A 24,340-nucleotide genomic window follows, 5' to 3' on the forward strand; every position below is an offset into this window, starting at 1 on the left:
ATCTGCATAGCGCTACATTAGTGGCAGAACGCGAGGGAAAACGCCGTTGCCACCTTATTTGCTGGACTGCAGTATGTGGTCTCTCGCATGGCTGTAGCCTGTGGGAGCCTATGGTCAGAGGAGAGAGAGAGATGAGTTGTGAGCGCTTATTGAGGGTCGAGAACACGACCGGATAGGGCGCCATTGCTTGATGGTAGCCGCTGGAGTTGTGCGCCGGCCCCGTTAAGCTTCATTGGATCTCTGGCGCCTCTTTCAATTTCCCCGTTCGTGTTGCGCAATGAAGCACAGCAATCTCGCTCTCGACTTGTTGTACGCTGGCCACTTGCGCCAACGAAAAGGAGAGAATGAGAGGAAAGAGGCAGACATCCACACACTTGCAGGAGAAAAGCCGCTGACGCTAGCACCATATGACAGGTGCTGGGCGTCTATTGAACGTCCAGCTGGACAATCTGTCACTGGGTGAATGGCTATCAACCATATGAGCGTTTGCACACTGGCGGTGAAAAGAGTGAAAGAGTAAAAGTGGCTGTTCATGGTCGGGTTCGCCAATCTCGGGCCCTCTTGAGAGTTGGTCAACGCTCTGTGCCTCCTCTGATCCCGAGAATCCTGGGAGGCAAGGTTGCCCAGCACGAGTCAATCAATCAAGGACCATGGAACAATGTTTGAAAGCGAGCCAAAAAGTGGCACATTTCATGGTCACAGGGATAGAATGTCTGATTGGGCAAGTGGATGGTTCGGTGAGACTTTGTACGCGGTACAGCTGGCAAAGGTGTGAAGCTGTGCGAGCCGAAGGCTTTGCTGCCGTACTCGGTACTTGGGTGACTGAGTGGCCGTAGTTTCGCAGATCCAGGCCGTCGTTATTTCGCTCAGTCGCCTCGCCTTACCCTGTCTCGTCGGCTGGACAAAGTGGTCGTCAGTCTCCGAGATGCAGCCAGGGCAGCACGGGTGAGAGTGAGACGAGAGATCGGAGGAAGAGGAGGTTAAGAAAAGGTTTGCCTGAGGAATGCGGGAGCGAGCGAGACCACGTTGCTGTGGTTGAAACCAGGAGACCGACTTCATACCCTTAGATAGGGAGAGAGAATGTTCCGTAGGGAGAGACATCCCGCGGCATTAGTCGCCTTGAGATTATTCAGAGCTAAATGGCACAAAGGAGCGGAAGAGCTGAGCGCTGAGGCAGCGAGGCCGCCCAGCTGAGAGAGATGATGGGCAGCGGGAATGCACCGAAATGTGGAGGTGAAGGATGATCATCTCACCAAAGGAGGGAGGACTCGATGAGAGGTGCAGCAGTGTCAGCGTTAGCGGCAGAAGACAGTGACACTGCCATGACAGAAACTGAACAGAGAATAGAAGAGAAGAGAGAGACGCCAACAACACAGAGAGAAGACGAGGAACAGGGTTCTCCGCCAAAAGAGGAGAGAAAGAGACATCCTCGGGCCAGAAGACAGGGGTACCGGTTTCCCTTGGCAAAGCCTTGTTGTGCCTTGTGCCCTGTGGCCTGCACCTGTGCTTTGCCCCTCACCCTTTGTTGATTGACCCTGAACATTTTGAAAAGGAAGTCTGACAGTTTAGCCAGGGGTAGGGTACCGTAGTGTAGTAGTTGCACAAAGCAGGCATAACTCGAGGGAGTAGCACAAACACCTGGTTTCTTGAACTAATGCAGGAACAATCTGCGGAAGCTGTGGGCATTTTTGTTTCCCAAAACATTTCAACGTCCTTCCACCCGAGTACGTACATATCCTGTAGATACGTACCCGGCACGTGCTGGGTTCATCGCTGACAGGTACGTACTCGTAAGATCAGAAAGCGCAAATGATGTTCACAACTTCCCCTTTTCAGTCTAGGAGTCGTCAATCTTTTTCCCTTCCACGAACAACTCCCCTCCAGCTCCATGGCGGTCTAATTTCCTGCTGATGGCTGTCACTCAAAGGAGAGCCACTTTGAGAGTATCCATCGCTATTCAGTGGGCCACACGGCAAATCATCCCCGTATTTTTGAAAGAGGAGAATACTGTCACCCAACACGACCACACCACGGCCCACAGCCCACGACATGATAACACCCACACAGCATACACAGGATGTACGGAGCCGCGGGAGTCGGGAACGCCAAACTCCAAAGCAGGCCCTTACACAGGACTCGAAATACGGATACCGACTCGAGAATCGACAGGCGATATGTACGCAGTAAGGCCTACAGGGATTGACATTGGGTAAACAGACCCTAGTCGCATTCGAACCGCCGTCCCCCCTCTGGATCTCCAAGCCTCTTTTCCCCTGTCAATCCCTGTGTCCCTCCATAGTCGTCCACTGTCACCCAAAATCTCCGCGGCTTCATCCAGCGTCGCTACGCAGCAGATCAGCATTGTCAACACGTCAGAATCACGGACCACTGCCCGTGTGTTTTCAAGCTCAGAAAGCCAATCTTAATCTCCAAATTCCTCTCTGCAGACCGCCCCGGCACTTCATAATGCCGCTCGAACCGGCTTAGCCTCGACGTCCCTTCTCTTCCTTGGACCAGCCACCACCGACTGACAACCTGTATGCCACGATGTCTTGGCAGTGGTGTCTGGACGCCGCCTCATCCAAAAGTCGTGGCGCTACTGGCTCTTTCTATTGAATGAGTGCTCGTGCTTCAATCACATTATGAGACTTGCGCGACGCCCAACAGCGACATTGTGCGACGGCTTCTTCGACGCAATGAGCAAATAGCCCGGTATGGCTACACAGAATGATTTGGCTCGAGTCTCGACAGTCCAACCTTTTGCAAATTGCATAATCGACACATCCTTGTTGCTTATCATCAGCGGTATCTCAGCAGGCCCCACGAGGCACGCAGGCACGCAGGCCAAGGGCTCTAACGAGCTGGCCTTCGCGCGTTTCACCACGGTGGATGCACAAGATCGTCTGATGCTCCCTCAACCCGCACTCCCATGCTGCATCAACCCTTATGACGTCGCATATGCCCTGCTCTATCCGTACGAGTACCTACAGATTATACGGCGCAGTGGGCACTGACCGATGGTCGGCCGAAAGTGCTTGATTATGGGCATGATTTCGACCTCCGCGGCTACTTTCCGTGAGAGGGCCACTGGAAACAAAACCCAGGTTCGTTTGACAGAACAGGATTCTAGGAGCAATGATAACCTTAACCAGCCGCGACTCAGTGCGGCCACCCTATGAACATACACGGCCATGGCCGAGCACACCGGGGCCACACCATTACAAACTTGGGTTCGGCTCTAGCTACTCTCTTCCTACCTCCGGCGCCCCAGCGGCCTCATCGGGTCGACTGCAATTTGGCCACACTGCCACACGCCACCGGGCCATACCTTGTTTTCCCGCATCTTGATCGATCACTAGGCCAGCAGCATGACCACTTTCCAATAGGAAGCGCAATTTCCAGGCGAGCGCCATCGCCGCCATGTGCTGGACGGGCAGTAGTGTGAAAGAAGAGGCGTCCCTCGACATGTTTGGCGCATGAAGAGCATTGTCCGCTTACCAGACTGTCGGTGGAAAGCGTCACACTCACAGATTGAATGTGTCGTGGAACTCTGTCGCGTACGAACGCAAACAGTAGAAACATGTTCCTGCTGATCATCTGGTTGTTTTCTCAAAACTTCCGATCATCCATGGATCTGTCGAGTCGGACGAACCATGCCGCTCCGCTTCACCAGACGCTCGGCGCCACATCAACTCGTAGATCATGCAGCCAATCTTCTCGGATCTTCATACCGGTTGCCTATCACTATCCTCTTCTTCATCGGAACCGGTGCGACAACTTAAAATCGAGATGGTTTGAATATGCTATTTCGAGTCGTGGAAGGCCTATCTCTCTTCTAGGCAAGTGGAAATCAGGCCCAGTTCTCTATAATTTCGTCCAATACGCTACTTCGAACTTCCTCGTGGGTGAAGGTGAAAAGAGAGGAGCAATCCGGCCATACGAAGAGCTAATCTCGGGCAATTTTGCGAACCCACCTCTGACCCCGCAAAATTCCGAAAGGAGTAATGCTCTCAGCACCGTAATTGTCAGGAAAGCTGATCGGGAGCCGAGTGTGTGCCACTGCTACCGATCTCAGAGTTTCAATCTACATACACTCTAAGTCGTGTATGCTGACTTCAGGGGCGCTTACGGAGTCGATATTCACGAGCCGTTTATTCTGTCCTGCTCAGGTTTACACGACTGAAGGAGGTGCGAAGAGACCGAGCGGCGAACATTCTCGTACGCGGTGTCTTATACACTTCCATTCTTCCTCTGTCCACGTCACTATGTACTATCAAACGGCCTGCCGTATCTATTGCATTTCTGAACCCTCCATGTGCATCTCTTTGAGCACATGCACCAGGTTGTAAAGCGAGACCGAAAAAGAGTGCGAGCCTTCTGGCTTACAGACAGTTCCACGCCAGTCGAAGCCATGGGGTCCCGCGTACTCAGTTGGACGTGATACTCTAGAAGTCCGGTCACTAACCAAATTCTGCACTGTCGAGTCATGATTCACTTGGGAAGACTCAGGTGAACCATACGCAAGGGGTCCACGTCTGTTTCTCCGTCATACGGCTCTCGATAGCATCTAGAATCGCGTCTCAGGGTCCAATTTGTGTTTCAAGACGTTTCCCAGAGTGGCAGACTTGTTGGCGATTTGCCATAGCGGAATTTTCTTCTCAGAGCCCCTTGGCTCTTGCCTATCCGCGGGTCTGAGGAGACATTGTCTAAATAGGTACTTTACACACACCGCCGTGTCTTCACAGCAGATCACAAAGCTCAACCATACCATGTCTCGGTAGAAACCAAGACAGTACCCGGTAGCACGAACTCTGATATCCCTCTCGTATACGAACAGGCAACGACGGGACATTCATGACGACCGAGGCTCCAATCACAATCTTGCCGGGGCAGCATTCCCGCCATACGGGAACACGGGAGCCGACTCCAGCCTGGCGAACCCGTACAGCTGCCCTTTGCTTTCAGCCACTCGAGCTTTCCAAGCCGTGAGGTCCTTCACCAAGCCTTCTGTCGCCTTCTGATCTGACGGGTCCATGGGCTCCTCGTTGTGGCCCATCTGCAGCATCTGCGATCCCGCCATGGCGACTCCAAGACCAAAGTCCTGCTCGTCGAGCAGAGGCTTGACACAACTCTTGACGCCGTTCTCGAATATGTCCTTGGGCAACCTCGGCTCCGCACAAGCAGGCCGCCCGATGCCCACGCCATCGAGTCCAGCCTGCAAGATATCAACCATGGCGCCGACTGAGCGGACGCCACCCGTGACGTAGGTCCTGGTCTTGCTCACGTGAGGCACGATCTTCTCCGCGAAGTCGAGGAAGAAGGCCTCACGGGCCCTTGTGCTCTCTCTCTTGTGGTGCCACCCAGAGCTCTCGTACGTCCCGCCGCTCAGCTCGACAAAGTCAAACTTGTGCTCCTCCAAGAGCTGGCACAGCTCTGCAGCTTCATCGGTCGTGAATCCGGACTCCTGGAACTCGACGCTGTTGATCTTGATGCCCATGACGAACCCGGGGCCCGTCCGTGCGCGGATGCTGTCGGCGACGTCGGTGATGAATCGAGCTCGGTTCCTCAGCGAACCGCCGTACTCGTCCGTCCGCTTATTCGTCGTCTGCGAGAGGAACTGCGCCATCAGATAGCCGTGTGCGCCGTGGAGCTGGAGGCCGTCAAATCCGGCCTTTTCGAGGTACTCGGCGCAGTGCACGAAGCCTTCCGTGAGCTTCTTGATCTCCTCCAACGTCGCCGCATGCGGCTTGGCGAACGTCATGCCCCCAAAGTCCGTCACCAGCTGAACATCCGAGGCGGAGACAGGGTCTGACTGGATGGCGCTGACGACCTGACGTCCCGGGTGGCCGACTTGTGCGAGGAGGAGAGAGCCTCCGGCCTTACCCGCCGCAGCTATGCGGCGCCAAGTCTCGAAGCGCTCGTCACCCTCGACGGGCTGGTGCTCAAGGGAGATGGCTGGATTTCCGGGTGCCTCGAGGTGGGCCGGGTCGATCATTACGTTGCCCGTGAGGAGGACGCCCCAGCGGCCGGTACCCCAATTGCGGTAGAGGTTCAGGAACTCTTCGGTGGGAGCGCCGCGCTTGGAGGGGTTGGCGACATCCCATGTGCACACACGCTCTGACATGGCGCCCTTCATGAGGCGGTTCGGGGCGACGGCCGTCGAGAAGGGGAAGCTCAGCGGCTGGGCCAGAGGTGTCGGGTCGACATCCTGTCGGCCGGGATAACGGGGAGTCATCTTAAGGTTATGATTGCTGACGACTTTCTCTCGGTAGGTATCTGATCTGCCGCAGACTTGTATTCCACGGGTGAAGATGCTGTTCGTGACGGGTTCAGGCTCGACGATTCGACGATTCACTCGATTGGATGATTGTAGAGGAATGCAGAAGCCTGTACTTTACTTGCGAGCCAGGCCCTACATATGGAACGACCGACCACTCGGGGAGGGGGGCCCTTCGACAGCAGACGTGTGGATCTATATCTGTGGTCCGTCCCATTCGAATTCCGTTGCGGAAAGGGTTGCGCACATCGTGTGGATTTGGCTAGGCACTCCCGCTGGGAATTCCGTTTCCTCGGGCCTAGAATCAGGTTCCGGCCAAAGGCCTCCCGCGCCTCCAGGCCGCGCAGCTCGTCCGAGACGGAGGAGCAAAAGCCTTGGGAAATCGAATCCACTGCGGCAAAACGCATTGCTGAAGATATGCAGGCATTTGCCTCGGCATTAGAACTTGGAAGGAGGGCAATGGATTTTGCTGCCGTCTTTTTCTTTTCTCCCCCCTGCACCCCAGTTTAGGTGCCGGGCCTTGTGGGGGGACACACCGATACAGCGAAAGCAATCCAAGGCGGTGCGGGCCGGTCAGGGGTGTGTGTAAGTTACCGACTCTTTGTCACTTTTTCTTTGGTGGCGTTTGAACATGTCACCGCTCTTTGGGGTCCGGATAGATTTGTCGAGCCGGCCTACAGACCCCGTCTCGTGAGGTGGGATTGAGTAGTATTGTCTGGTTCTTCAGCCGAAGTTTCGATGAAGCTATAACTACTCTTTTACTCAGCCGGTGGACGCTATGTTGACGGGGTGGCTCATGATTTTTGCAAAGCGGGTAACTTCCGGTGTCAACCACAACTCGTTCACTCAAAGCTCGTGTACCAGAAAGCGCTGTGGTGGCTTTGGGTCGCGAATTCCGTCTCAATCTTTATGCCATAACACGACCGAGAAGCTTTGTCGGCCGCGTCCGTCTGCTGAAGAAAGTTGGCCTTGAGTTGACATGACTAGCGGGGTTGAATTGACAGTTGGGCGGCGGACCCCTCCTGTTCCCACCATCCCCCGTTCCCCTACTAACCGCGGTTCATCCTAGCCTTGAGATGAGGGGTTTGGTCTTCTTGGGCCCATTTTCTCTTCTTCCTCGTAACGTTATAGCTGATGCTTATAAATCCGAGAGTTTTTTTGAGTCAAACAATCCAGATGTGTTTCTCATTCGTGTTCTTTACTAATTGAGGTCGGGTGGATGTCATGCCAAATAGGCAAGCGCTACGGAGTATTTCCGACGAAATTCGAGGAAACTTGGACTCGGGGTGATTGTAGTCAGTCCTGCACGTAAACCATCTCGTCTTCACTTAATATAAAGTTTCCATCATACCTTGGTCCTTGGTACGAAAGGTCCTTTGTTTCCTTCTCGGTAAAGCCACATGCCAAAGCGGAGTGACTGCTTCAAGTTCTTGAATCAAGGTCCCTTGTTCACCTAAAGGCCTTGATTGAAGGGATCATTGGGTGAGAGCTAGAGCGTCGACTAGTCTCATCTCGTTGGTCGAGTTGGCAAGACGCCGCATACCAAATAACTGAATGTGCGCCTGCAGAAGGCACAGGTCGCGGTTTTCTAAATGCAGGGTTTTCAAGTTCCTACTAGTCTAAGCTCTAGGGCTTCAGAGGAGGGGGGCTGAGCATTGCTCAAAAGGTGAGCCGGGACAGGCTTTTCTACTTCACGTGGACCTATATCATGGGAGCTTCTCGCTCGAGACTATTTCGGGTCGAATGACGTGCATTATGGTCTCTTGGTTTTCTAGCTAGCTGAGGCCGATGCGAATCTAGACTTGCAAAAGTTGGTATACGTAGTAGCTTGCACAGCTTCCCCCACGCATAGGTTGAAAGCTATTGGGGAAAGAGTGAGAGGAGGTGTCTGGGAGGCGATCTCTTCCAATCTCAACAATGCGGAGTTACAAACTGTATACGTCATACTAACCACACCGAGAATGAAAAACATATCTATCTACTCAAAACAGAATCATAAAAAGAGTAATTAATCCCCTTCCGCAACCTTGTGGGGGCGTAAGAAACCCAAAAGGTTGGATAGGTTCCCACATCCTCTCTGCAAGAAATCTCGCCTCAATGATAGAAGAAAGGCAGAAAAATGCCGACTAGATTCACGGGATCTTCCCTTTCCGGCCCAAATTACATCCTGGATTCAGCGGACCCTCTACCTCGGTAAAGTCGAGGGACGAGTAAGCAAGCAGAAGAGTGCCTTCAACTCCCAGGAGTAGGCGAACCCAATGGCTGCTGGTATCGTTGCCAATGATGATGGACTTACACAAGTCTTCTAGTCAAACGTCAGAGTCTTTGTCTCTCACGACGCAATGGACACGGCGTTCGTGGGCTCAATCTTTTTTGTCTCACGATCCACAACGAATGTAAATACAGAAAAGACGATTTACTTGAAAGTATAGAACCTGGTCAGCTCGCCGCCCGTTATTTGCTGGTTCCCTCTCTTCGTACCTCCCGCCCGTGAGAACCTAGAGAGAAAGGGAGGAGGTTGAAAGCCCAAGAACCATGGCTACAAGAAAGACTACCCTAGGAACTCAACATCCACACAACACAACCCCCCCCCCCCCTTCCCTGGATCCCAATTTCAAGCTGAATGCAGGACTCAATGTCCTTCCCTACTACCGTACTTCACAGAGATTCAACACCTGTCCCCAAATCACGAGAACCCCATTCTCGAAGTCGAACTTACCAGCGAGTCCAAACTCTCCAAAGGGTTTCCCACATGAGAACGTCAAAGAGACACACTGTCAAGTTAAGCCACCAAACTCAAACAAACACTTCATATGTTCGTGGCGACAGTGGCATCGCAGCAAAGGGAAGGCGAAAAACACGATCACAGTCGTATCCTCTTCTTCCTCGACGGAAGACAATATCAGACGACGATGAAGTGACCTCTTCAAGTCTGAGACACGAGACATTATCAATATCATACCTGGCAAACACACACACACACACACACACACACACACACACACACACACACACAGCGAGTGAGAACATAATCTTTCTTTTTGTCATTTGTGTCGTTTCATTTCTAATGCCTCCCTCAAAACTCCAAGGCGATGCGGCCAGTGGATATGTTAAACAAAGAAAAGTGGCCAAGATAAGAGAAGGAAGGGAAGAGAGAAAGAGCGAGAGAGAAGATTCCTAATTGCCCTTCCACCCCCTGTCAATGAACCCTCCCCCTTTCCATTCATACGCTTTTAACAACGCGTTTTCCACAACATACCAACCCCCCTTATACCGCACACCCTTCTGACCATTGCCATCCATGCCTTACACACCATCTCCCATCTCCCTCTATCTACCTGCGGCTCTTCAGAAGCCCCTGCAGGTAACTCGAGAATCCCTTCCTATCCGTGGACGTTGACATGGACCTCAAAAAGTCGGATCCGTCGATACCCAAGTGCGGGAACAGGGAGGACTGTAGGTGCTGGATAAACATCTCTCCCGTCTTGAGGTAGATGGCCTGCTCGAGGCCGGCGATCTCGTTGAGGACCTGCTTGCTCTGAGCGTCGTTCTGCGGCCTAAAGTTGGGGTCCTGGAAGACTTCCCAGCAGAGCGGGTGGAAACGGTCAATCATGAAGCGGTCGAAGCCCGGGATGGTCGGGTTGGGGGAACCGCTGGGCGCCTCCGGGTTCTCGGCAATTTTTGCGCAGTCAGGTCCGCCCCAGACGACAACCATGCGTGCCAAAACGCTAAAGGCCAACCGGCTGGGCCCAATGTTCTCTGCTACTAGAGTCCTGCCGAGGGTAATGACAGAGTTGATGAGCGACTCGAAGAAACCCTGGTTGGCCTCGCTGATGAAAACGGACTGCAGTTCGTTGTTCAGGATAACCAGCAGGAAGGACAGGTATTCCCTCCGTAATTCGCCAAGCTGGATCTCGTCGTCTGTACCAGTGACTGGTTCGGACAGGCCGGCAAAGATTCTCTGCAGCAGGGGAGTGAGAAGCATGTTCAAGACATTATAAATCTCCGTTTTGAAGCCAAAGACAATCTGGTCAAGAAGTCGTAGGAAAATAGCCATCTCATCCTTGGAGGAACTTTGGGACAGGAATCCTTCAATCCACTGAGGAAGCTGCGGCAGCACAGCGGATCCGAGGACGCCTAGCAACTTAGAAAAGGATGCTCGGCAAGCAGTGCGAATGTCGGTGGAGTTGTTCAACTCGCTCAGGGCAATCAAGATGGCTTCGGCGGCTCTCGAGAATTCATCAGACACAAGCTTGTCCGGGGGAGGCCGGTTCTGGACCGAGGTGCTGCCGGGCTGCCAGTCAGAGAAGCCATGGGCAAGGCGGCCAAGCGCCAGGATGATGTGATGTATTTGGAGAATGGCCTGGGCATCGTTCGCTTTCGCCTTTGGCAGATGGGATTCCATGTCACTGAACAAAGGATTCAACACAAGGCGGGCATAGTATGCCTGTTTGTCTGCAGGTGTGCTTCCAGTCGACGCAATGCAACCAATGGCCTCAAACAAGTAAAGCTGGCTTGTGAACAGGGCGTCCGCAGAGTGATCAGACTCATCTGAGGACATGTCATCGTCTCCGTTACTTTCTGATACCTCAGCCTTGATCGGCAGGAGGTCACTGATGGATTGGATGACAGTTTCTGCCACATTGCCGACCTGGGCTCTGAGGAATTTGACAAATCTCTGGAAAAGGTACCAGGATCGTGTCTTGATGCGCACGTGGTCGTGGTGAACCAGCCGCACAAAGTTCTCGAGGACTTGGGGGATGTACTCTTGGCGGGCGTCAAATACTTGCCAGTACCGGACACAGATCTCCATGTACTGGAGCAGAATCGCGGGGTGGGGGAAGTTTGCAATTCCTGTAAAACTGTTAGGCACTTGGCTCGAGTAAATATGAAGGGAAGTGACTTACCGGACTCAACCATCTTGGTCACCATGATGGTCAGCCGTTCTGTTGCTGTGCTCGAGGGCTGGCTCTTGGTGCCCAGCCCTTGGTTAGGCAGCGCGAGTTCGCCAAACAGATACATCTCGTGGAGCGCAAGATCCAAATCTCTCCAGTCCATCTGGGACCCTTGCTGGTCAAGCGTTGTGAAGGTCTGGGAAACGAGGTTGCTGAGAACGTCGATGTAAAGCTCTTGGTCCACAGCAGCAACAGTCTTTTGGAGGACTTGCAACCGCTTCCGCAGCTCTTGGAACTCGGCCTCATCCGTTTGTTCGTCTTCGTCACCCCAGTTAGAGGTCTCGTCGTAGCGCATCTTCATAATGATGGCATTAAGAATAGGAGGGAGCATCTCCTTGTAAGAAGCCGGCAGGTTGGCGCCGACCTTTCGCAGGAGGGTAAGGAGGTCGGTCAGAGAGGGGATGACTGTCGAGCAAACCTCGTCGTACTCGTCAGAGAAGAATCGGAGAAGGAAGGGGAGAAAATCGTGAAGATGTTGCTCGGACTTCGCTCTGGTGTCTTCGCTAGCCTGGCCGTCCTCGAGCGCGCGCACAATATCAGCCATGACGGTGTTAACGAGCTTAGCGACAGCCTCGGCAAGATCGGTATCGTATTGGGGCGTAGACTTGAGCTCGCTCAGAGGGGCGCTGGCGATGAGCTGAGCCACGATATCGCGCAGGTTGAGGAACGAGATGAGTTCCATCTTCTCGGGGCCCCTCATCTTCTTGCCCACAATCTCGGTGAGAGTGTCAATGGCGGCGTCCCGAACCTTGTCCTCGCTGCCAGATCGATTTGTCCGTCCAACGACAGGAAGCAAAAGGTTGAGCATTTCCTGGTTCACAATCAAGGAAATGTCCATCCAGCTGATCCATTTACCAATGACCTTGAGAATCATCTCAACGATCACATCACTCTGGCTCGAGTACTGCGCCAGCAAGTCCTTCCATGACTGAGCAATCTTCTGGACGTCACGCTCTCGCAGCTGATCCTTCAAGTCGGTATTGCGCTTCGCGTCGTTGCTATTGCGCGTCAACAGCATGTCGGCAATCTCGTCGTGGACAGAGCCAATGATTCGCAAGTAGAGAACGACACCGGCCGTGTTATTGGGGCTGCTGGCAATGGCCAAAAAGTCGTCGATGAAGGACTCCCAGCCATCGTTGTAAAGGAAGACGAAGAGGTAGGTAAGGGTCTGCGAGAGCTTATTCTGCAGGTGGGAGGGGTCGACCTGGTCTTGCAGGTTCTGGCCGTAGATATTGCGGACGTATTCGAGGAGGTTGTCCTTTAGCCACGAGAGGCTGTTGCGGTCGAGGCCTTGTGTGTAAATCGCATAATTAACAACTTCCAAGCAGAAGAGGCGGACGACCTCGGAAGGGCGTTGTGATCTGGTGAAGAGGGTGGTGCAGACCTGCCAGCCTTGGGGGTCGGCTCGCAGCTGGTTCAGGTAGTCGAAAGCTTGTTGCTTGAGGTTTTGGTCGCTACCGACGTTGAACGCGGCCTCGACGGCGTTCTCAATCTGTGCGACAGGTGGGGTCAGCTCTGGTCCATGTGCGACGAGATCCATTCTGCTCTTGGGGATGCCATTTTGAGAGCTCCCGTCTCCGTGGTCAGGCTTGAGTCACCGGAGTGAAGGCCGGCGGCGGCGGTCAGACCATGGAGGCAGCGGGCGTTGGTGGGAGGAGGGAAGAGGAGGAGGGGTGATGATGGAGGTCGGAATGGCGGGGCACAAGGCCAACGATTTTGAGGCAGCCCAAGCCCAACCAGAAAGCAGCAGGGTAAATCGCAAAAAGAGGCGCTGCAAACGTACCTGAGCGTCCATGTTCAAGACGGTGTTTGCCCCCGAAGAGAGGTAGCGGGTTGTAGAAATGGTGATCAAGAGAAGGTTATTGTGAGAAACCGTAGACGAAGACTAGTTTATTTTTTTCTTGTCGGTATCGAAATGCTGCTATAATCCTGGCAGCCCTCCAAGCTGTGCACTCAGCATTCTTGCTTGGGGTAAAAGCGGCGACGTGGAAGCTACCGAGAACTCATGGCCCGGTTCGGATCGATAGATGATAAGTAATGAGGTAAGTTATCGGTACAACGTATCCGTAAGGTAGGCAGACCGAATGAGGCAGCGGATGTCGGGTTGGTTGGGAGATTGTACACACACACACACACGCGAGGAGTACTTTGGTCGGAGACGAGGGGTTGGTGGGTTGTTGTGCCGAGGTGAAGTCGAAATGCAAATCCAGGCGAGGTGAAGTGTGCAAGTGCTCGAAGCGATCGTCGGTCGGCCTGGGTTATTTGCAAAAGCGGTCGGTGAAGAGGGATCAAGTGTGGGAGCGAAATGAGCGGGAGAGGGAAAGAGACAAGGTAGTGGTGCAAGGCTGAGGGGCTATCACAGCACCGCAAGAACAGAAAGACTCGGCGGTGGCAGGTGGTGTCTGTCGGTGTCGGTGGGCTTTTTTTTTTTTTTTTCCTGTCTCCTTCCCAGTCACTATTATTTTTACTAGGTAGGTCCCTCTCGGCCAGTTTCCTCTAATCGCAACCCCCCAGGGCCAAAAGTCGGTCGCTGATGTGCGCACCTCAGTGAGTCTCGTGCACAACAACAAGTGGGGTCAACTCTTGGTCTGTGGGCATCTGGACAGCTGGACAGCGAACAATCTTAAACACCTCACAGTCTGATTGATGCCTGTCGGCCGGACTGGACACAACTGAAGATGAGAAGCTAATTTCAATGAGGGGCCAAGGAAGCACAACACATCCCACTGCATCTCCCTGTACATTGCCTGCAAGGGAGCGCCAAGCTTCTTTATGGCATGTCTTTCCGCTGGCAGTCCGCCGAGGGCGGGGTTCCTGGCTTGCTGTCCCTCTGTATTCCTCTCCTCTCCTCTTGAATCCAGCTCGGCCAAGAAGGTACCTTAATACAACAATGCCTGTGATACACCATCTATATCCGAAATGTATTAACCCGGCAAATTATCGGCCAAGTCTTCCAGGTTCAGTTGATCCGGACAGGAACACTGTTGTTTGTGATACCTTTCAGGTTATGCCTCGGGCACTTGTTACTTAGCCTATTCGGTAATATCGTGGAAAGATCCAGAAGCCAAACATCCCACTACGATATCCGCACCCGCCCCTATTCTCCCACTGCCCCTCACCTCACCCCTCATTTTGACCATTTCGACAGTGTGCGCTCCCCCAGCTTGGGTGATCCAGGTCAGCCCTATCAAAAAATCTACGCTAACAATCCATGCGGTTCTCGTTCCTGCCCGCCTATTCCACCTCGATTTCTACAGAGGACGCAGTATGTAGAATTTCCCCTGCGGTACTGTCAAGGTTGCCTCGGAAACAGGTCGTCGTCTCTGGGCATTCGAGCACCAAAATCCTGTGCTCGAGTTGCGATTGTCACAGAGGACCCTGCTGCAGTTGCTCTTGATATCGGATGAAACTATTCTGTTGGCCTTCTAGAAGGTCCATGACATGTACAAGAGACGTTCCCACGCGCTCGCCCAGTAGGAAAAGTGATGACCAAACGCCCTTGACAAGTTTTGAGACGGTAAAGAGACACAGCACTGATATTACGCCCATCCAGAGTGCCATATCTGGAAAAAGAAGTCGTCCCTCCGTAGAGGCAGGGACGAGATGGTGTTTACAAGTGAAGGGAAAGCAACTAGATCGAGACTCTCGCAAGCAACCTGAACCTGAACCTTAGCAAACCCGGACGCCGCAAACCTCGACACCTTTGCCCTCAATATAGGGCCTCCGGTCATAGTACTTGCTCATGAGCTCCTTGACAAACTCCGCATCGTGCGCGTTCCACACGTCGAGTCCCATGCTCTCGAGCGCATCGCTGCCAACTCGCACTGAGCTTCGATCCGACTCGCTGTTAGTCCTCAGAGGAACATCATCGGCATCGTCTTCATCGTCCCCGTCTTCGTAGCGATCATCCGAACTCTCCACCACATCAGCCATGACCGTCAGCATTTGCGCTGTCAAACGATGAAAGTACGCAATCACGGCGAGCTCCGTCGTTGCTTCATCGATCACGGACCCAGCGGCCGGCCGGGAAACAAGGGACCCAGTCGAGTCTGCCATGCCACCGGATGCCGATGACCGGGGTCTGGTATTGGGTTTTGACATGCTCGGAGTGTGGGGCGTTAGACCCAGGTCCGCCAGCAGCGCTGCATCGTGGGCCGCCTCCTCTTGTTCCTCACTCCGTGCTTGTTCACCGGCGCTCGCCCACCACATAAAGCCACTGTAGGCCAAAGCTGTCCAACTTGATGGCTCAACAATCTTGTCCAGAGCTTCGTCGCCTTCGACACTCGAAGCCGGGAAGGCGCCAGTGGTCAGCTTGAAACTCGTTGAAGTTTCTGATCGGGGGCTCTCCGCCGTCATCGGCTTCGGCGTCGTTGGTGATAGCCTAGCCAAGCCAGCCTTCAAGGCACGGAACCGCCTCAGGTCGCGCTGTGTTGCCTTGACAGGCGTACCGCGGGGACATTCCACAGTTGGCCAGGCCTTTTCCTTGGCGTTGGGAGCATACGGTGGCGGCATGGTGATGAGCATGTCCCACAGGGTGTCCTTCATGGCGAGGATACTGTCAGTCGTGCAAGCAACCCAACCAGAGCCCGCCTCGTCCGCCAGGTCGTCATTGCTATCGACTTTCCGGCGCTTTGAAGCCTCAAAGTCTTCCATCAAGAAGGGGATGTCGTGGACTCCAATTGTGAAGAGCGGTCTCAGACGTTGAGAAGACGATGTCGGAGCCAATAAGTCGGCCACTGTCTGGGGAATATTTGATAGAACAGAAATATTGTACACTTGACCGGGTGTCAGTGGACAGGCTACAAGATAGATTCCGAGTCAACGTACCAAAGTTGCAAATCTCTCGTACCGGCGCATGGCACGATATTAATATGCGCCTCCTCAGCAGAGCTGCTCTGTGGATGGGAAATATGAGTGGCCCGAATGTGTCCAACAACGTCGTCAGGCTCCATGCTGGGTGATATGGTGAAAGTCGATGCCCGGTTGGCAGCAGGGAAGCTCCATCTGATGCAGAGCGATTGCGGTTATGATTCGGCTTTTTCGGTTGAGCGGCTTGAGAGCTGAAACTGATTGAAGGGGACTCCATCGGCGGTCGTTCTTGTTCAGCCCCTTCCTTGGCCTTGTTGTTCTCCCAATAGTCATCAAGAAGAGTAGTGTTTTTGCGATCTTGGGCCAATTTTCTGATATATGGTCAGCAACAATGTTCCTGTCCTGCTCCAACAAGTGAAAACTTACGATGCGATGTCCTTTAATCCTTCAGCATGCCTCCAGGCGCGGCCCAGGCGGCCGTAACTGAGGGGGACCAAGACGCCGACAGCAATCATGCGCGCATGTCGCGCCTCCTCCTCATCGCATGGAGTGTTGATGAAAGCGCTGAGACCCGCATGCTCTCCTTCGTGTACAAAGTATATCAAGTCGTCGGGGACAGTATGCAGACCGGATGGCAAGCTCTTATACTCGACGAGGCCCTCGAGTTCGATTCCGGTAGCGGATTGTTTCCAAACAATGGTATAGCCAGCTTTCACGTCAAAGTCGATGAGGAAAAGGGCGGATATGGGAGGAAGCTCGGGTTGCGCATTGCCCGCCGGCAAGCGAACTGAGAGGGAGGGTGGTTCTCGGCGAGAGGGCATTGTCGGAATGGCAGCAGGCTCAAGGTCACTCTCTATGGCAGCAAGGAGATGCGCCAGTGACCGAGGCGCTGGTCGTTTCGGCACTGGCGGGAAAGCTTGTCGTATATGGTATTTCGGCAAACGACAGGCGACAGGCGGCAATATCAAAGATGGCTCCGCGGTTACGTGTGATATGCTTGACGAATGTCGTGCGATCAAGGTTGCGAACTCCTCGCCGTCGGGCGACAGGTACCGACGCGGAGCTCAGACAGACCCCAGGCGGACGTACCGGGTAGAGATGTTAGTCAGCCTTTCGACCATGGCCTGTTATCGATAAGAACCCCTGCCATATGGACATGCACGGGTACCCTAGTCTAGTATCTCGGACCAACGTCCACTCTAAGGTAGCCATGCCCAAGATTGCCTTAGGTAATCCACGAAGGGCATTCGGCATCGAGAAATTTAGAATGTCTAATGTTGAAGTACCTCGAAAATGAAACAAAGTCCAGAGAATGGCTACGATTTGGAAGAGACACTCGACACTTTACGTTTTGCCCAAGCACTGGAGTAAGGCAGGCATGGAGTACGTACAGTAAATGGAGGCAGGGGGCTCCGAGACAGAAGCAGCGGGTTGAATCTGCATCTGAATCTGAAATGCTGGGGAAGAGCGCTGGTCCTGGCTCTGACCACATGCTTTCTCGAGCAGCGCAAAGTGACCGCATTGAAGGAGGAGGGGAACATTCTCTGCCCCACCTCCACATGCCTTTGGGATGTCAGGGAGACAGTCAACAGACTTACAAGTCTGGACAAGTTCAAGCACCTTGAGCTACCTTCCTTAAGGTAGGTACCGGTAGACGCCTTTACGCAGTACACTTTACATGTGCCAGGCGCGCCAGTCACCACCCACTCCGTCTGAACTACTATTGTGATGTTCCCCAACTCTTTTAACCGCTGGTTCAGCATTCAAGCGGCCGCCTTACTTAAGCTAAGATATTCAAGGTACTAGCTGCGGTACAGTCTAGAGTAGGTACGGAGGTATTCATCTCAAAATCTTATGTCTGTCTCTACCCGTCGTGCCGGCCCCTCCCTCATCAGGTGTCCCGCTGGTCCGCCGTCTGCCCTTTGCAATCAGCACATGGTGGACGTTGGACGGAACAATGACATGTGCTAGCGGCCTACCGACAGGAGCCCAAGGACAAACAGGTCTAGCGTCCATAACGGTCTGGTCCTGGACATGTCCCGTCCCCAACCGCCTACAAGCTTTGCAAGCCTAGCCATGAATACCTTGAGGTTGACGGTGGCTCAAATGGAGATGACCTATGCCTCTTCAGAGTCTTCACCTCATGGCAAAGCAAGGGACCATTTATGGTTTAAGGTAGTTGCTATCTGACAAGGCACAATTTCGGCGATTTGGACCAATCCACCTCAGCTATCGCCGGCTTTCCGAATCCCCAAGGTTCCCAACGACTTGAGCCTCTGGAAGCCAAAAAAGTCATCCCACCAAAAAATATTTGTCTGGGACACGAGCCGACAGGGAACCCCACACCTTTCCTCGTAAGGTATTTTGTGGGAGTAGCCATGCTGATGACCCCAGTCACGACCCATGACCACAGTCACCACACACTTCGGTTGATTAACGGTTGCCTTCCTCTCTCTCTCTCCCCCGCCAATCCAGCGAGCTTGAAGTGCGGTGTGCAGCGCAGCACCGTCCAATGCCACCAATATCCGTACAATTTACCGATCCGTCCTTGCCTGTACCATACGGAGACCTTCCCTCCCGCCACTTGGCGCTTCCCGTTTCCACTTCTTGCAGTTCTGTGATCTGTCGCATGCTAACTCTTGACTTGGCTTTTGGTTCCTCTTGCTGGTCCGCACCCACCAATTCCGATTTCCCTTACATCGTCATTGCGAGTCGAGTCTCTTTCTCCGTTCAACTTCCTCCCCTCCATCCTTCTCTCTGAGACACACACCCATACGGACACCTTGTGCTCCTATCCTTCCCACTGGAACATGTGTCTGCGGAAGCTGTAGCCTTGCCATCTCTTTTCTTCTCTCTCCATTTCTCTTCCCAGCGTCAAACTTGCCGCCTGCCATCGTTCCCTCCGAGACAGAAACATCCCACCGCTTTACCGCGCCCTTGCGACGATCCTCCGTTCCACGGCCTCAACCCCGCCTCCAAAAAAGGTCCCTCCTCAACACAACCCGCCGTTTTCGAGGCGCGCCCCCAAAGAAGCTTAACGCACGCCCAGTCCGATTTCCTCAATCTCTCTCTCTCGAGCTTCCGCGCGCCTGTCTCCTTTCACGCCCATCTGCCGCCGTTCCTAATCAGCCACGCGCACCCACCACCGCCAGCAGCCATGTCGGCTTTCCTGGGCTACATATACTCCTTCTTCAAGGGTTATGCCGCCCTCGTCGTCGCCCTCTACATGCTGTCCTACGTCGTCCCCAAGGCCGCCTTTGGCGCTCGTGTCCTCGCTTCCTACATCTCGCTCGCCGTAGCGGCCGGCTGGGGTGTCTTTGCCTCCATCTTCCTGAAGCTCATCGGCGAGCAGGGCATTGCGCAATGGATGACCGGCCGGTTCTTGTACTACATCATGGCCGTCACCACAGGCGTTACCTTTGAGGTTATCGATCCCAACCACATTCTCGACAACACTCGCCCTGCCGTCTTTGTTGGCAACCACCAGACCGAACTCGACGTCTTGATGCTAGGCACTATGTTCCCCAAGTACTGCAGCGTCACTGCCAAAGCCTCGCTCAAGAAGACGCCCATCCTCGGCTGGTTCATGACCTTGAGCGGCTCCATCTTCATCGATCGCAAGAACACAAAGGATGCCAAAGATGCCATGGCCGGCGCTGCCGAGCAGATTCGCAAGAGGAATCAGAGCGTGTACATGTTCCCCGAGGGCACCCGTAGCTACGCCAAAGACCCTGTACTGCTGCCTTTCAAGAAGGGCGCCTTCCACCTGGCCGTTCAGGCCGGTGTGCCCATTGTGCCCTGCGTTGTCGCCAACTACAGCCACGTCCTTTACCTCAAGGGTCTCATCTTCAACTCTGGAAAGATCCCCGTCAAGGGTAAGTACTCGGCTGCTCATGTGTGCCCCTCCCCAGCGCCGAATACATGCTAACGTCAACTCGCGCAGTCTTGGACCCTATCCCCACTACTGGCCTGACCGCTGCCGACGTCGACGAGCTCACCCGCAAGACCCGAGACCTGATGTTGGAGGAGCTCGTCAGCCTGACCGAAAAGGCCCAGGGCAGGCCCATGAAGGTCACCCACGACGTCCCTTCTGCGAAGACGACCGGAACCGACGCCACGGATACCATCTCGGCCCTGTAAACGCCCGAGGCTTTGAAAAGGTCAAGAGCCTCGGTTCCAAAAGACACAATGTTGGAAACCATGCCGGATCGAGGGCGGGCATCTCCAGATTAAACACATACAACTCGTACAAAAGACAAGACGGGTCAGATGGCAACATCTCCATCACAAGAGGCTTCTAAACAGCTAAGTTAACATGGATACGGGTAGGGTAGTTAGATTCAGGTGGGTGGGGGAGCACGTCTTGATACCCTATAGACCGAAAGTACTTGCATTTCTCTCCTTGCTCGATTGGCCTTCCACCGGGCCATCACGGGTGTTTGGGAATCTAGACGTTCGGCATGACATGTAGATGATATACGGCGTGCAGGCAGCATCTTGTTGAAAAAAATGATATTTTACGTTTAAACTTATGACGATGTCTCGCGGGCGGGCAACCTGAAGGGCTGTAGTTGTAGTCCGCAAGATTATGCCCTCCTCTAAGTGCCTCGAAGTGATAGTAGAGCTACGATGATGGTCTATCTCACGGTCATCAGCAAATTCAAGGTTGTAAGCGATCTCTATAAGATCCAAAAAGAGGATGTAATTTCCGTCAGGATCAGGATTTACCATCAACGCCCAAGCTATGCTACACTTTCTAACACTCCCCCCCCCCCCCTCGAGGTCTTTTGATAGGGAAAGAGCCTCTCTTTTAACGAATATGTAAACATCACCAGATTCTCACTCTTACCCATGCCTTGCTCCCTCTCTATTCGATGCTGTTCCAGTCTAGTTCACCAGAACACCCCCCCCCCCCCCCCCCCCCCCCCCCCCCCCCCCCCCCCCCCCCCCCCCCCCCCCCCCCCCCCCCCCCCCCCCCCCCCCCCCCACCTCCCCCCCCCCCCCCCCACCTCCCCACCCTCCCCCCCCCCTCCTCACCCCCCCCCCACCCCCAATCCCCTAATTCATCTTTCCCTCCCCCCTATACTCCTCACCCTCGCCCTCCTCATCCTCATACTCTTCATATTCCTCCTCCTCCTCATCATCAATAATAGCCTGCTCATTATCATCCTCATTCTCCAACAACGTCTCCCCCTCAGCGTCGGTAGTCTCATCCTCGAGATCCGTATTCCCCGAAATAAGCAGACTCCGCAAATCATCCTCGCTGAGAATCGTCTCAATACTACCCCTCCGGATCCAAGGCCTCGTCTCCCTACGCCCTTGCTCAATCAATCTCTCAATCTTGAGTCTATTCCCGACAAACTTCAGAATCGGGTACCCGCGCTGCTGACCCTCGTGAATCATGCGCGCCAACCGCGGCGGGTCCGGATCCGAAAGGATATGCACGAAATCAGAAGGCACAGTCTTGGGCCAGATGGTGATTGTGCCGCTAAACGTCTGCAAAAACAGCTGCGACCAGTCCTGACCCAAAGGTCGGGGCAGCAGCTCGGCGTGGCGGATGAACTTGAGCCATTTCGTCATGTCGAGCTTGAGGTAGTGCTCCACCGCCGACATGACGTACCCGCCGCGCCAGCCTTTGCCCTTGCGGTGCGTGACGGGGTGGCCCACGGAGCCGCGCGAGGAGAAGAAGAAGAGGTTGATGTGCGGGTTGACCTGGCTGACAATCGTAAAGTTGACGTTGAAGTGCAGGTTGAGGGCTTTGATGGGGATATCGGTCCGCAAACTGCCGTCCTTCCACTTGTGCCCGAACGAATAGGGCACCAGCGTGCCGTCGCGCTGCTTCATCATCAGCACGACAGGATTCAGAATGCCCGGGACGGCGGCGGACGCCAGTACGGCGGACCAGATGACGCAGTCCGGACTGGTGAGGTAGTTGCAGAGGATGGTGGGCGAGTGCGGGTCGGCGGGCACGCACGAGACGTTGAGGATGCGGCCGGTGCGCTCGTACGCCTCCCGGAAGGTCATGGACCCCCTCGTCCACCAGCTGCACTGCTTGGCCCAGTCGACCGAGTCGAAGCGGGCGCCCGTCCTCCACCACCGCGGGATCCAGGTCCAGAACGTCTCGCGGCAGGCGGTGATGCGGTGCGCGAGTGCGGGCACGAGAAGCTGCCTAAGCTCGTCGTCCGTCCGGGTGGCCACGAGGGCCGCGACCAGGGCGCCGCCGCTGGTGCCGGTGATGACGTCCGGGAGCAGGTCCGCTTCGAGGAGGGCCTTGATGACGCCAAAGTGGTAGTAGGCGAAGGACGCGCCGCCCGAAAGGCAGAGGGCCGTCCGTCCGTAGTTTGCGTGCATGCCCTTGAAGATGGAACGCTTCTCCTCCATGGACAGTTGCTTCGTGCTCAGAATGAACTTGATGCTCCTCTCGACTAGACGCAGTCAGTCAGTCACCCAGCTAGCATCTTGAAAACACCATGGGCAGATACATACCTTCGTCGATAAAGTTCTGCACCAGGTTCTTGGTGCCATAATACGTCTGGCTATACAGTCTGGGATTCTCAACGCCCACAAAGTTACTCTTCACACACGCCGACAGCAGCGCATGAAGCTCCTCAACAGCAGGCTTCCCCGACGCCTTAGGATCCGCCTGCGCTCCCTCATCATCCGTCTCCCCATTCTCTGCCGCCTCAGCCTTTTGCCTACACTTGCGCATCTGGTCCCACACCCTCTTGACCGTCTTGGAGTCGTAGTAGGCGAAATCGTTCTCCTCCTTCCACCGCTGCCGGTCGAGGTAGCTATCCAGCTCCTTGGCCGCGACGACCCAGTCGCGGTAGTTGTTCGTCCGACGCATGCTCCGCCTCAGCCTCTCCCGCGTGCCGCGCCAGGTCACAAAGTGTTCGTACACCCAGATGTACAGCCGCGTGTACAGGTACGTGAGCGCGAGGCCCGCGAGCCAGGCGCCGACGAAGAAGAGCATCGGCCACTTGAGGAGCGCATAGAAAATACCCTCCCGCGTCTCGTCTTTCGTCCTGGTGCCCAGGAGCGCCTCCGCGGCCCCCTTGGCCCGGTTCCTCCTCCGGCGAGAACCCCTCTTTGATATCTTTTGGTTGACGGGCGCCCAGTCGTTCTGCGCCGTGATGAACATGTTGGACTGCGTCGCCGAGCCGTTGTTGTAAACGCCGCCGCCGCCGCCGCCATTGGTATAAGTGTGATTCAACATCCCCGGACCCGGGGCCGTGACGTCGCCGGCAGCAGCCGCCGCCGCCGCCGCGACGGCCGACGGATCCTCCCTGTCATCTTCGTACACAGACCCCCGCTTCGTGACGTCGAGCGAGCTCTGACTCCTGAGGCCGGGGGAGCGGAGAGACGTGGTTTCGTCGGGTGACTGCAAGGGGTCGGGGGCCTGGAGAGCCTGTATGAAGGCGGCGAGGTCGGCGTCGCTGAGGAATTTGGTGTCGAACTCGGGGAGGCCGTCGGTGCTGAAGTTTTCGGGCGGGAAGCCGTAAATGTCTGTGTTGCTGCCGCCGCCGCTCGGCGAGGAGCCAAACGAAACTCTGGGTTGGTGGTGCTCAGCCATGTCTGCGGGCTGCGTCGTCTGACGGGTCCAGGCGCATGATATGGCGACACACCAGGAGGGAGAGGAGTAGTTGTAAGGCAGTCAACGTGTGAAGCTACTCAGGGGAACGATGCGTGGGAGAGACACGATGCTGAATGCTGATGAGCCTGGAGGAAGGGATGAATTTGGTCTCCGAAATGAAGAGGAAGCTCCAGTGGCGGCAGGTGTGTAAGGCGAGGTACCTCGAGGTAGTATGTGAATGCGGCGTAGTACGTGTAGCGTGCTGTGGTTGGGTGAAGCGTTGCGTGAGAATGTAAGCGTCGGATAAGGTAGGACGTGGCTAAGGTAATCTGCAGATGGACGGGTGATTTCGGTGCATTTGTTGGGGAGGGAAGTAGAGATGCCTCGGGGTGGTGGTCTGGTCTGTCGCTCTCGGCCAGGGGAGACTACCACTTTCTGGCACCCAGTTCCCAGGTTGCTCTCGAGATGCGCAGACCTCCCTAGGGAATGCGCGCCCGTGATGCCACGGGTCGGATGACGTCGGCAGTAAGCTCGAATTGGATTTCGTTGGGGACCTCGGGGCGCCTGGCACCTTTGCTGTGTATGTACGAAGTACGAGGTACCTACCTTGAGGTAAGTCAGGGAGCACTGGGGACTGTTGGCCGCTCACTAATACCACCCAACCCACGTCGGCTACTGAACCGTGAGATGTGGCAGGGGGCAACAACTTCCACCCCCTCAGGCCCC

At 54.8% G+C, this 24,340-nt stretch overlaps 5 protein-coding genes across 5 annotated transcripts; 1 reads left to right on the forward strand and 4 right to left on the reverse strand.

Annotated features, from left to right (window-relative positions):
• Positions 1 to 4,873: 4,873 nt before the first annotated feature.
• Positions 4,874 to 6,235, reverse strand: CPAR01_03217 (NADH:flavin oxidoreductase/NADH oxidase; the record flags this gene model as incomplete). The annotated part of the gene is made up of 1 exon (XM_060487504.1): positions 4,874 to 6,235. The coding sequence occupies one exon, from the start codon at positions 6,233 to 6,235 to the stop codon at positions 4,874 to 4,876; it is 1,362 nt and encodes a 453-aa protein (XP_060354832.1).
• A 3,376-nt stretch (positions 6,236 to 9,611) lies between these two features.
• On the reverse strand, positions 9,612 to 12,772 carry CPAR01_03218 (exportin 1-like protein; the record flags this gene model as incomplete). The annotated part of the gene is made up of 2 exons (XM_060487505.1): positions 9,612 to 11,131; positions 11,185 to 12,772. 2 exons carry the CDS (start codon positions 12,770 to 12,772, stop codon positions 9,612 to 9,614), a joined length of 3,108 nt encoding a protein of 1,035 aa, XP_060354833.1.
• Positions 12,773 to 14,901: 2,129 nt separating this feature from the next.
• CPAR01_03219 (uncharacterized protein) lies at positions 14,902 to 16,862 on the reverse strand (the record flags this gene model as incomplete). The annotated part of the gene is made up of 3 exons (XM_060487506.1): positions 14,902 to 16,007; positions 16,060 to 16,412; positions 16,468 to 16,862. 3 exons carry the CDS (start codon positions 16,860 to 16,862, stop codon positions 14,902 to 14,904), a joined length of 1,854 nt encoding a protein of 617 aa, XP_060354834.1.
• A 2,336-nt stretch (positions 16,863 to 19,198) lies between these two features.
• Positions 19,199 to 20,181, forward strand: CPAR01_03220 (acyltransferase; the record flags this gene model as incomplete). The annotated part of the gene is made up of 2 exons (XM_060487507.1): positions 19,199 to 19,916; positions 19,985 to 20,181. The coding sequence occupies 2 exons, from the start codon at positions 19,199 to 19,201 to the stop codon at positions 20,179 to 20,181; spliced, it is 915 nt and encodes a 304-aa protein (XP_060354835.1).
• Positions 20,182 to 21,099: 918 nt separating this feature from the next.
• Positions 21,100 to 23,614, reverse strand: CPAR01_03221 (patatin-like phospholipase; the record flags this gene model as incomplete). Its single annotated transcript, XM_060487508.1, has 2 exons — positions 21,100 to 22,466; positions 22,528 to 23,614. 2 exons carry the CDS (start codon positions 23,612 to 23,614, stop codon positions 21,100 to 21,102), a joined length of 2,454 nt encoding a protein of 817 aa, XP_060354836.1.
• Positions 23,615 to 24,340: the final 726 nt, after the last annotated feature.

The sequence above is a fragment of the Colletotrichum paranaense genome (genome assembly GCF_030867605.1).
Source record: "Colletotrichum paranaense strain IMI 384185 chromosome Unknown Scaffold_2.1, whole genome shotgun sequence".
NCBI lineage: Eukaryota > Fungi > Ascomycota > Sordariomycetes > Glomerellales > Glomerellaceae > Colletotrichum > Colletotrichum paranaense.